The sequence below is a fragment of the Tachyglossus aculeatus genome, chromosome 2 (assembly GCF_015852505.1).
Source record: "Tachyglossus aculeatus isolate mTacAcu1 chromosome 2, mTacAcu1.pri, whole genome shotgun sequence".
Taxonomy (NCBI): Eukaryota; Metazoa; Chordata; class Mammalia; order Monotremata; family Tachyglossidae; genus Tachyglossus; species Tachyglossus aculeatus.
In genome coordinates this window covers 155,533,045-155,545,344 of record NC_052067.1, presented here as the reverse complement: position 1 = coordinate 155,545,344, position 12,300 = coordinate 155,533,045, and the positions used below count along the sequence as shown (strand labels likewise).

The 12,300-nt window shown below is 39.3% G+C and overlaps 1 protein-coding gene across 1 annotated transcript in view; it reads right to left on the bottom strand.

Annotated features, from left to right (window-relative positions):
• Positions 1-12,300, bottom strand: part of ARID2 (AT-rich interaction domain 2) — a 246,118-nt gene that overhangs the window by 98,489 nt on the left and 135,329 nt on the right. Inside the window, 3 exon segments of the mRNA XM_038761126.1 lie at positions 525-592; positions 3,108-3,326; positions 11,538-11,671. Of these exon segments, the coding sequence (XP_038617054.1) occupies positions 525-592; positions 3,108-3,326; positions 11,538-11,671 (421 nt within the window).

Here is a 12,300-nt window from a genome sequence, read left to right as displayed (position 1 = left end):
GAAAACATAAAAATAAAATTTCAACTCAGAGCTATAAGGCCTATTAATCAGAATAGTTAAGGCATATTCTTTGTGATGAAGGAAAATATTTAAACCACAACGTCCTCGTCAGCAAACTGCTTATATTATGATGAAGATCGTACCCTCTAGTGGCAAAGCAAAAGAAATCCTCTATATTAAAGAGTCTATCTCATCCAATCTTTCAAATTTCCTTGTGTATTCCAACAGACTTGACTTTGGATAAATTAAAATAAGCAGTCCCACACAGCCGATATTTTGGATTTGCTCTTCCCGGTTTTGGATTTCATGCAAATACAACTGCAACCTCTTTGCCGCGTTTTACTCCATTCCCTTCTCTAGCATTTTTCCTCCTTATCCCAAGTTCCCAATCAAAGGTATTCAATTGCATTTTCCTCAAGGCAAAAAACAGAAGAGTAGTTCCCAGTCATTTCTTAATGTGTAGGGATTCTTAACAGGTTTGGCTACCGGTAGCAGTTATCCGTATTTTAATATTTATAAATTACCTTAACAAAATCTCTATCAGTTTTCTCCTTCCATTCTTCTCCAAATACAGTAGAAAATGATCCTAAAGCTACAAGCATAAAAAAGTAGATTCAGTAAAATATAATTGAACACTTTCACTTGTTATGTACTAATTGATAAAGGTTTAAAAGGTCATAATTGGAAGGTCTACATTTTATATACCTAGTTTATGCATATATACTGAAGAACTATAAGACAACTTATTTTCAAGCTACATGAGGGATGGGGAAAGTAAACAAAAGGCTGTAGTTATTTTTTTTAAAAGTAATGCTATTCCATATTTAATGTTTGCTTGAACGGGGAAATATTAAAAAGCTTCCAAGTCACAACAGCAGTGACCTTAAGGGAATCCAATGAAGTTTTCATAAGGATTACATTTCTGTTGGGCTAAAATGTGAATAAGAAAATGGTCTTAGGTTCCATCCGGACTGGGATAGCCCTACTGGAACCTATAGGTTGGATGGGAACAGTGCTTTGCACATAGTAAGTGCTTAATAAATGCTATCATCATTACTATTATGGGAGAGTGACCTTAATACAAAATACCAACAGTGAAACTTGTTTCCTTCATCAATCCATTAGACCACAAGGCTAGCAGTCACTCTGTTGCCTGATGATTTATTATGTGAAAGACCTTGATTAAATGCATCCTTTTTCTGTTTGGTTTCTAAATCATGTAAATTGTTAGATACCACATTATACAAAGAAGAAATGGGGAGAACACTAATTACTATGTGCTCAGCATACCCACTTCATGAATAAAGGAATAATAAATTGCTGATTACATTGCTAATGTCAGGCATTCTAAATATTTCTCTTGGAATGCAAAAGTCCAAATATTATGTATATCTGAAGCTTATATAATGGTTGAAAAACAGTGACATAGAAAAAAGGGAAGGGTTTTTATATCCTACAATATCTGAAGCTAGGGTTTCAAAGGGAAACAGCATGGAGTGTCTGCTATATGTAAAGTTAATTTTAAGGGATAAAGAACAATCGTGATGGTCTCAAGTTCTTCATAGAACAGAATGTAAAATAATGTTCTTTAAATGAACTTAGTATATGCCAATATTATTACTGAACAGGAAGGAAGTATGGCTTAGGGAAAATAAACACTTAAATCAGAATAAAAATTTACAGTTTAAAAGATTATGATGTTAATCTTTTATTTAAAAACTTATCTTTTCATTTGAATAGGACATTAATTCTCTGGGCATAAATGAGAGGCATGAATTCTTTGTAAATGTATTTAGTCTTTCAGGTAACAAGCACACATGAAACATAGGTAGTAAGAGGTCATACGGGATTAAATGCTTTTTGGTGAGTGGACAAACATGGCATTTAAACCAAAATCTTTCTTAGTTCATCACACAGGACTAATTCCATTGATCATTTTAAAGCCTAATTTTGAACCAAAAATTCACTCTCAAGAATAAAAACATGATAGGAGATAAATTGGAACTAAAATTCTTCTTAGAAATAATTCTGGCTAAGTAATACCCCCCACCCCCAAGAATGCCCCCAGGTTAGAAACTAACCATCGCAAGCCAAATTCTTTGACTTGGAATCGAAACCCAAAACCCCAAAATACTGTACGATCATTAGAGACTGACAAATTCCCCCAAACCTCAAATAATACTCAAATTCTAATGGGTACCGAAAGACCTTTCTAATGAGTGACATCAGGAATTGAGAAAAAAAAATAAAAATAAAAAATGGATCTAAAATAAAACAAAGATTCTCTTTGCTTAATTAACTCACTGAGAAAATTTAAGGATGAAACCAATACACTTGCTGGGAATAAGAACAACTTAACGTTATAGCTTTAAATTTGCTTTTCCGATAGTCATGCTCCCATTTTTATAGTCTGGCTTTGAAACTCTGTGAGCTGGGCACGTACATGTGGTTTACTGCATCCCACTATGTTCAGAATATTACTTTCCTTGGAAGAAAACCCAGTCTAAGTGGCAAAGTTTGAATATGATGAAATGAAAATGATAATGGTCCTCTTTTCTTTTTATGGAGCCTGGAAATGAACGTGTACTAATGTTATCTAGCTAAATCAAGTTTGGAGCCACTTTGGCCAATGAGATTCTTGAAAGGTTTTTTTTTAATGTTAAACTGGGGATAGACTCAAGAATCTACCCTGTCTGCAATATTTAATAATCGTAAGCATTGAACAATTACACTATCTTGAGAATCACCAAAAGGTCACTCCCATAGAATATTTCAAGGAATATGAAATCATTATTTTCTCATACCTCACACCCTTAAAATGTAATCATGTTAATTCAAGAAAACATTTCATAAATCCTACACAAACCCATTGGGACAGCAACTTTAAAAATACATTTTTGATATGAATTTTAGTACAATTTTAACTAAAGTCATATTATCACTGAAAATAGAATTTAGGGGTTTTAAATGGTGTGATATTATTTTTCTCCTAAATATCTACTTAAAACTTGGAATGACTAACTTAAAAAAAAAAGAGGTACACATGCTCACTAGGGAAAACCTAGCATTACAAATCACAATAAAATAGAGTACAACTTAAAACTTACTGTCATCAAACACCCCAGCATTAGCAAGTAATAAAGTGATGATTTTAGGGTCTTTTTCAAGTTGCATGACGTGTTTGCTTTCATTTGACAGAAGAGTGCATACATTAATAGCAAAGTCCACTTCATTTGGTAGTCCAGATAACAGGGAAAGCACCAATTTATTGTAATCATTTGGCGAATTGAAGTCCATAGATAGCCCATAGCTTTGACGAAGATAATCTATCAAAACAAAATGGTAAAACAATCAACTACTGCTATGAATGATTCTCAAAAGCTGATTATGCCTTATAAAATTTCCAAGCTTATTGCGGTTTTTTGAATATAGGGCAGAAGTTCAAGATCTCTTTTAAAAAATGTAAAACAGGAGTGGGTGAGATAAATTTTCCAAATTACTAAAGGTACACTTTACTCAGGCCCTATATGACTAAGCGCCCCCAATTAAATATATTTCAATAAATATAACGTACACTCATTTTATTCTGTTTTGGCTTAGGATAATACAGAGTTTTCGTTCTAGCTGGTCTGCAGAACCTTTTACATTTATGTGTGTATCTGTGTATACAGAAGCAAGCACTAGTAGGCTTCTTTCTTACGTTATAATTTGGTGGAGGATTTTTTTCTTTTACAAAAGCATCCTCATCAGGGTGCCGGTAGTCCAAATCACGAATCAGAAAACTGGTATTGAGGTGACCGTAACCACGGACATAATTTTGACTGTGCTTTCGTTTTGTCATCCGTAAGATGGATAAGGATAATCTGCCCCCTTCCCATATCAAATGTGTTACACATCTGATTATTGATAGATACTTCTGCAGTGCTGAGAAGTATTTAGGAAAGAGACAGTCACTATGTGGAGCAGGAGTACTGCTAAAGCCAAAGTTTCACTGGCCAGTCATCATTGCTGACAATAAATTTTGGTCAGACTATCAACAATAAAGTGGGGTGAGGCAATGGTCACCAGGATCGCGGTTCAAGGTGGCAACTGAGGCATGCGGTTCTCTCTCTCTCTCTCAAGCAAAGTTGAACATTAGCAATTACCACTGAGGCACGTGGTTCTCTCTCTCTCTCAAGCAAAGTTGAACATTAGCAATTACCTTTCTCTCCATTTTTTGGATCAATGGCCCTAAAAACTGGGATTTTTTTTTTTAGAAAACTACTCTTCCTCTTTGACTGTGCACACCCCATGAGAGACAGTGTCCAATCTGTATATAATGTGTCTACCCCAGCACTTAGTGCAGTGCTTGGCACATATTAAACACTTAGCAAATGACACCATTGTTATTATTACCAACTGGACAGTTGCTGAACTGAAATCAAAATGTTATTTTTACAGTAAAGTGTGTAGGCACACTTGTTAAACCAAAGTACAGTCAATTCTCCCCTAACATATGCTTCTGCTAGGCACCGTAGATGGCATGCTGTTGGGGAAGAGAGGAAAATTCTTCCATCTCCTCTATCCAGACGGAGCTTGATGTTATGGCCAAAGACACGACTCCATTTCATGATGTCATACATTGGTTGTGCATGTTTTGGTAAGGGAACGATATCAGAACATGCTTTTCTTTAACGTGGAGTTCATCATCAATTGTATTTATTGAGCGCTTACTGTGTGCAGAGCACGGTACTAAGCGCTTGGGAAGTACAAATTGGCAACATATAGAGACAGTCCCTACCCAACAGTGGGCTCACAGTCTAAAAGACTGTTAGGTTCATCAGGAACCTAACTCCCCCATCATAGGAGAATTGGCTGTATACTTTCCTTTTGTCCTCATAAAATCAAGTAGGTGGTAAAAGAGGGCATTGGAATGGTTTGGTAAACACTGAAGGATTTCCATGCAGGCTCTTAAATTGATAATAATAATAATAACGGCATTTATTAAGAGCTTACTATGTGCAAAGCACTGTTCTAAACGCTGGGGAGGATACAAGGTGATCAGGTTGTCCCACGTGGGGTTCACAATCTTAATCCCTATTTTCCAGATGAGGTAACTGAGGCACAGAAAAGTGAAGTGACTTGCCCAAAGTCACACAGCTGACAAGTGGCGGAGCCGGGATTTGAACCCGTGATCTCTGACTCCCAAGCTCGTGCTCTTTCTACTGAGCCACGCTGCTTCTCGTGGGGTGGGTCCCTCCCGGGCCCGAAGGATAAATAAGGCCCTGGCGCTTCCATCCCCTGCCCACTGGGATCCTGTACGGAATCAATCATATTTATTGAGCGCTTACTGTGTGCAGAGCACTGTACTAAGCGCTTGAAGTACAAGTTGGCAACATATAGAGACGGTCCCTACCATCTATAAATTGATATAAATTGATAATAAATTGATAGTACCCCCACCCCCAACCCCACAGCACTAATGCACATAATAATAATAATAATGGCATTTATTAAGCGCTTACTATGTGCAAAAGCACATGGCCTTATACTCTCCCATTCCCCATCAGTTATTTATTTTACTGTCTCCCCGCCTAGATTGTGAGCTCCTTGTGGACAAGGTACGTGTGTATCAACCATACTGTACCGTTCTCTCTCATGAGCCTAGTACAGTGCTCATACTAGGAAGCAGTGTGGCGTAAGAAATAGAGCACAATCTTGGGAGCCGGAAGGACCTGGGTTCTAATCCCAGCTATGCCATTAGTCTGCTGTGAGACCTCGGGCAAGTCACTTCACTTCTCTGTGCCTCAGTTACCTCATCTGTGAAAATGGGGATTAAGACTGTGAGCCCCACACTGGACAGGGACTGCCTGATAAACCTGCATCTACCCCAGTGCTTAGAACATTGCCTGGCACATAGTAAGCACTTAACAAATACTATTATTATTATTATTATTATTATTACAGTGCTCAGCACATAGTAAGTGCTCAATAAATACCACTGATTGATTTAAATGGCAGTCCGAGTACTCACAGCGTTCTAAAGCTAGGCTCCTATTTGGTGGGATGAGGAGAAGCAGTGAGAAGCTACAGCACTCAGAGTGACACTCTGAACTTAATAATTGGCCAAAGAGAGCCAAAATAAAAGTTTTGACCTTTGTACTTACTACTACCAACTAGGGACCGTCTCTTTATGTTGCCAACTTGTACTTCCCAAACGCTTAGTACAGTGCTCTGCACACAGTAAGCCCTCAATAAATACAATTGATTGATTGATTAACTAAACCAGCTAAATGCTTCCTAATTAGGGGCGTCAACTTTTCATTTCAAACAAGGGGCTGAACTTGGGATGGGGCTCCCAGGGGGGCAGGGGTAGAGAAAAAACAGACAAGCGCATGGGATCAAAGATACAGAAACACACTTTCAGGAAGGAACACGTAGAGGGTGGAAGGGGAAAACGTAACCACATATCAGGGTTAGGAGAAAGTGCTCAGGCCATGGCAAAGAGCCTATATTGCTGGTTTGAGGCTAGGCTGGAGATAGGGGTAGTAGAAGCAGTAGTAATAGCTGACACTGTTCTAGACTGTAAGCCTGCTGTTGGGTAGGGACCGTCTCTATATGTAGCCAGCCTGTACTTCCCAAGCGCTTAGTACAGTGCTCTGCACACAGTAAGCGCTCAAGAAATACGATTGAATGAATGAATGAATACTAATAGTACTACTACTTGGGGCAGCACACTGTGGGGAGCACTTGGAAAATACAGAATGATGGTGACAAGTCTGCTGCCCATACAGAGTTCACAGTCTAATGGGGGTGGGCCAACAAAAATATTTACAACTAGAGAGGTCAAAATTAAACAAACATCCATCCATGAGGACTACGAGGGTGTGAATACACACACAACTGCTAGACCTAGCTGTAAGGATGACGGTTCACAGGGCAAGGGAGAACTTGTGGGAGGAGACTGGATTTAAGGAGAGAATGGAATGCGCACTGGGGTCAGTCGTGAGGGAGGGAACAGAGGCAAGAGAATCAGGAACAAGTTACAGCTACGAAGTTGGCTTGGAAGGTGTGACGACAGCAAGTTGGGGAATGGAGAGCGAAGAGGACAGGTAGGTAAGGTGGAGTCACTTGGCAGAGAAACTTGAAGCCGATTATTGGGAGTTTTTGTTGGATGTGAAGAGACGCAGGGAACCGGTGGAGGGTTTTCAAGAGGGGAGAGGTGTGGGCTGAAGCACTGCTTCCAGAAGATGATCTGTACAGTAGCATGGAAAATAAAGTGGAGGCGGGAGAGGCTGGAGGCTTGGGATAACAGAGAAGTGCGTACAATGGTTTAGATGTGGCAAGACCAGTGCTTGTGCCACAGTGACAGGGGTTCGGATGGAAAGGAAGGGGAAGATTTGGGAACCGGTGTTTGGGAAAAAAAAACAACCAGCTGGATTTGAGAAACAGGGAAATAGGCGTAAGAGTTAAAAGACAGAAAAAAGTCTAGGGAAATACCAAGGTTGTGGGCTTCGGGACAGAGGACAGTGGTATTGTAAAGGGAGATAGAAAAGAAGGGGGTTTAGGGGAGAAGAGGGGAATCAAGACTAGAGATAGATTTGGGGTACTCTGATGCTATCAGAGCCTATAAGCTCCACTAGAGAGTGGGTGGAAAGCGAGAGCGCAGTGTGGATGTAGCAAAGAGTGGGTGTAGAACAGAGCCTTGGGGACATCGGATAAGAAGACGAAATGCAGAGCAAGACCCAGCCAATAAAACTGATATGAAATGGTCAGAATGGTAGAAGGAGGGCTAGGATAGTGCGGACTCAGCAAAACCAAGGCCTCGGAGTGTTTGGAAGTGGACGGAGTGGTCCACGGGTTCAGATGCGGTGGAGAGATCAAGGAGGATTGTGATGGAATATAGTTCTTTGGACTTGGTCATGATGAGGTCCTAAGTGACCCTGGATTTAGTTTTGGCGTGAAGGGGTCAAAAGCCAGAATGCCTAAAGTGAAGAAGACAGTTGGTGGAGCAGAAGACCCGCACCCTTCTCCCTCGGAGACCCCAGGCCGGGATGGGATCAGGGGCCCATGGAACGCCCAACTACCACCGGGGAGATGGGCAAGAGCCAAGGGCCTCGGTAGACTCCATCACGGCTCCAGTTTCTGACCAGTCCAGAAAGTCGGGGGAGGCTGATGGCTTCATTCCGACGGCCCCGATTCAACGGGAAAAACGGCGCCTACTGCTCCCACACGGAGATGACGCCCCTGTTCCTAGTGCCGGGGATTAGCTGGATGTTCTCAGAAGGAGAAGAATGCAAGAAATCATTTGTACAATATTAGCCTTCCTTAATCCTGGAGGATGGGGTGAAAATTCCCCTGCATTCAAATGAAGATTTTTATTTTTCAGTGAAAAAGTAGGACAGACCTAAGGCAAAACAAAATTTTGATATACTTAATTTCAGAGTTTAACTAGTAAAATTTATGAAGCAACTCTGAGATTCTACAAACAGTTTCAACACTATCTCAACATAGTTATGGAAGGAAATAATTTGGTCAGTTATTTCTGATTCCCTTGATTGTTATACTAGAGTAGACTCCCACTCAGAAAAGCCAACAAAATTCTACGAATGTTTTTAACACCACAATATTTAAGAGGTATTTATGATATACTAATATTTTACTAAACTCAAAAAAATCATAAATTGGGTCATTTTTTGTTTATTTCCTAAATCTCTGTGGAATAAAATTCCTCCAGGAAATAATTAAATCCTTATGAAATAAAACGCTTCCCAAGAAAAATAAATACAGAACCAAATGGCTAGAGCTGATCTGAACCTAGTCAGTAATTTTCTGTACAGAAAAAATAAATTTCATTTGAGGCATCAGAGCTGAGCCCATTGTACATGAACGCTATCACGAAGTATTCCTCAACGATTGTGGAGAGTTTCTTGAATACCAACAGGTCAGCAGCCTGCAATGGTTACCAACATACCTCTGATTCAGTGTTAAATACATACATCGTATATGATTTTTTCATATAATAGTAATAGATTGAAAGCTAACATTTTAGTTTATATAAATATGGCTATCTATGGTAACAAAAAATAAGTAAAATCTTAAAAGTAACAACATGGCATGGAAGAGTATGAAATGTACTGAGAAAGCCTTGAAAAACTTCAGTTCCTTAGATATATTCCTACCTGATATCTTATATCTACCAAGGTGTTTAGAGCAATGCTTAGCTCACAGGAAGCATTTAACAAATACCACTTTACCATCGTCATCATGACTCTATCTGATGGAATTAGCCAGATTTGGTTCCTAACATATCTAGTATACTACCCAAGGAATCATCTCATTTTCCAAAGTACTCATAGTCCAGGACTGAAATACTTACAAAACTTGATGATGATAATTCCTATAAGGGAGGTACCATACAGTCAAACTGGATAGTTCCAGCCTTGTGTTCATATATTTGAAATATAATATTATTTTCAGGGCCCTGATTCACAATTAATATCACCCCACTGCCTTTCACACAAAAAGACCACCATCCCACTTTGTCAGAAATCACTTTCCCTTTATTTTTCAATTAAGAGGATAGATGGGGAATGTGTTTCTCTGAGGAGGAACTTGCAATTTTTTTTTCCATGAATTCAGATGAAATGTGACAGTCTCCATATTTCAAATAGGGATCAGACTGAGGGAAATTAACTCCTGAAAATCCAATACACATATATCTGTAAAATATGCAGTTTTAATGAAGTAGCTTGCATATTTTTGATACTATGGTTAACTCCCAATTATTCCAGCTAATGGAAAAAAGATCACCACTCCTCCAGTAACAAACTTTACACAAAAGTTTTCTTGGAGAATATTTACTTCTTTCATGAGTAGCTACATAACCGATCTGAGATTCACAATTTGTTTTTTCTTTCACTGATCTCTGGAGAACATATTAACAAGTAGAAGTTGCGGAAAGAGGAAAGTTGGGAGATAGAGAAGTTGTGGAATCATCAAATACTATGTGTACAACTGTACAATCAGAGCAGTAGAAATGAGATTGGAAGGAGATCACCAGACTTGAAACAATTTCAAAGGTATAGAAAATTTGAAAATTGAAATACCTTTAATTTCAGCAAGTCCACAGAGGTTGACTGGGACCCATAACTTAAAAATAACTCCATAGAAAAACCTGCCTATTTTCTTTCCTTTCTGTTGGCAGTAGGAAGGAAATAAATATTCTCCAAGAAAACTTTTCAGTGGTAGCAATTACAGCTAGTCTTGGGCTTCAGCATTTATGTCCTGGAGCAGAATCTCAATTGTAGCTACACTACTTACAGAATATAATTAAACTACCTTTGAAGACACTACTTATAAATGCCTTTTCCTAATATTATTAAAACACCTACATTTATTCACTCCTATAAACAGGCTAGAGTTGTGTGGCAAGAAAGATCTTGTCACATAAAAGAAATAGCTGTTATAAAGATTCTGTCCTGTTGGTCTACTGTTGCTTTTGTGTTAAGGTCGCACTGATGCGAGATACCTATTTCCTGAATGCTAAGAGCCTAACTCCGGGAACAACCGTATGGAAATATTCCAGTGAGAGGGCATCCCAAGCTAGGCTGGAAAGTCCTGAATCCAAGAATGTTATTCCAGCGTTTCGTTCACTGGCTGCTGCTGCCTACTGCCGCTGCCACACTAGGGCTGACTCTTTACACTAATGAGTTTCTGTCCCTTTGAGACGTCACTTAGGGGGGTGGAGACCCTGCTGAGCACCCAAAGCACAGGCTTTGGAAAAAGCTGTAGAAAGAAGGACTCGGTTGGGAAGAGTTCGGCTACTAGAAAGGAATAAGTAAGTTGCGGAGGAGCTCAAGTGGGAAAGAGTTTGTGGGGAGTTAAGGTAGGGAAGGGGAGGAGAGGGTGAGACCGAGGGAAAAGGAGGGAAGGGTGGGATAGGAGTCTGGGTCACCAGAGGAAGCTGCTCTTCTCTCCCCTGTCTTTCTTTGTCCCCCGTTTCGCCTTTTATTTTCTCCTTCTTCCCTTCCTGCAATGCGCCTGACACCAAGACTATCCACTGGAAATGCGACATCTGTCCTGCCTTCAAGGCTCAAGAAAAAAGATGATTCTAATGATTCCAGGACTCAACACCAATATTGTAAAAAAAAAAAAAAAAACCAACGTTTACAACAGAGCTCCTTCTTGGCTGTTTCAGCCATTCGTGAGGTTTGGCTGTTAATATTTTTCTTGCTTTTCTAGCTATCAGCAATCACAGAAGATGAAAAAAGTAGACATTTGAAGAATTCCCAAATTCCCCTTTACCCAACGAGCACCGAATAACGGCAGAGTGAACATTTTCTTCCTCCTCCATTTTCCTAAAAGTTAAAAATAAATCAAACAGTACTCTTTAACTATACACAACAATTACAATGCAGGGTGTTTTCAAGGTCGATTTTATGACCTTAAATAAATCCGGTACTAATTGCTTTTTTTCTATGGACTGTAACAAGCATCAGCACTGAACTTTCCTCTAGTTTTTATTTTGTGTTTTTTTGGGGGGGGGCTTTTTGTACCTGACACACTGTGTTGCTGGTAATTGTAGGAAGATGGAATTGCACCAATAGGAAGCTGTGGCTTTGGATTGCCTGGCGGTACCTCATCATCATCCTCCCCGAAGTGATGAACTTTCTCGTACTTCTCAAGGTAACTGAAAGAGAAAGCAAAAAGTTTTAGACAACTATCTTTTCTCCTTTCATCTCTCCTACCCAGAGCCTCTGTTCTCCCTTCTCCTGTCTACCTCTCTCCCACCTTTTTAAAAGACTTCTGCACTGTTGCCACGAACAGCAAGTTGTGCAGATGCGATGATTAAACTTTAAAAAAAAGTGCAAAAGCATTAAAAAAACACAAGCTCTGAAATAGAAACTATAAGGGAGGTGGAGTATGAAAACTTGAACGCAGAATGAAAGACGGGTCATTTTTGAGAGCTTTTTAGAAAAGCAGTGCATTACAACTTTGAACAGTTTATAATGCGGTCATGCTAAATTCATCGCTCTGCAGGTGAAAAATTGTCACCACGAAGGCTCACTCTGAAATAGGCTTTGCCAGTTACAAATGCAGATACAACAAAGAGGCGACTGAAAGATGTTATTGACAAAATAACTTCACTCCTGAATGTGAACAGTCAACAACGAATTAAATGATGTTGGAATAAATTATTTTTTATTATTTTCTTCTAAAATAATACTAGAAGTCATTTAAAATCACTCTGGCTATATTGCTGAAAGAGATGGCTTATAGAAGCAGTACAGAATCAACATTATTTACCTGGCACCTGGG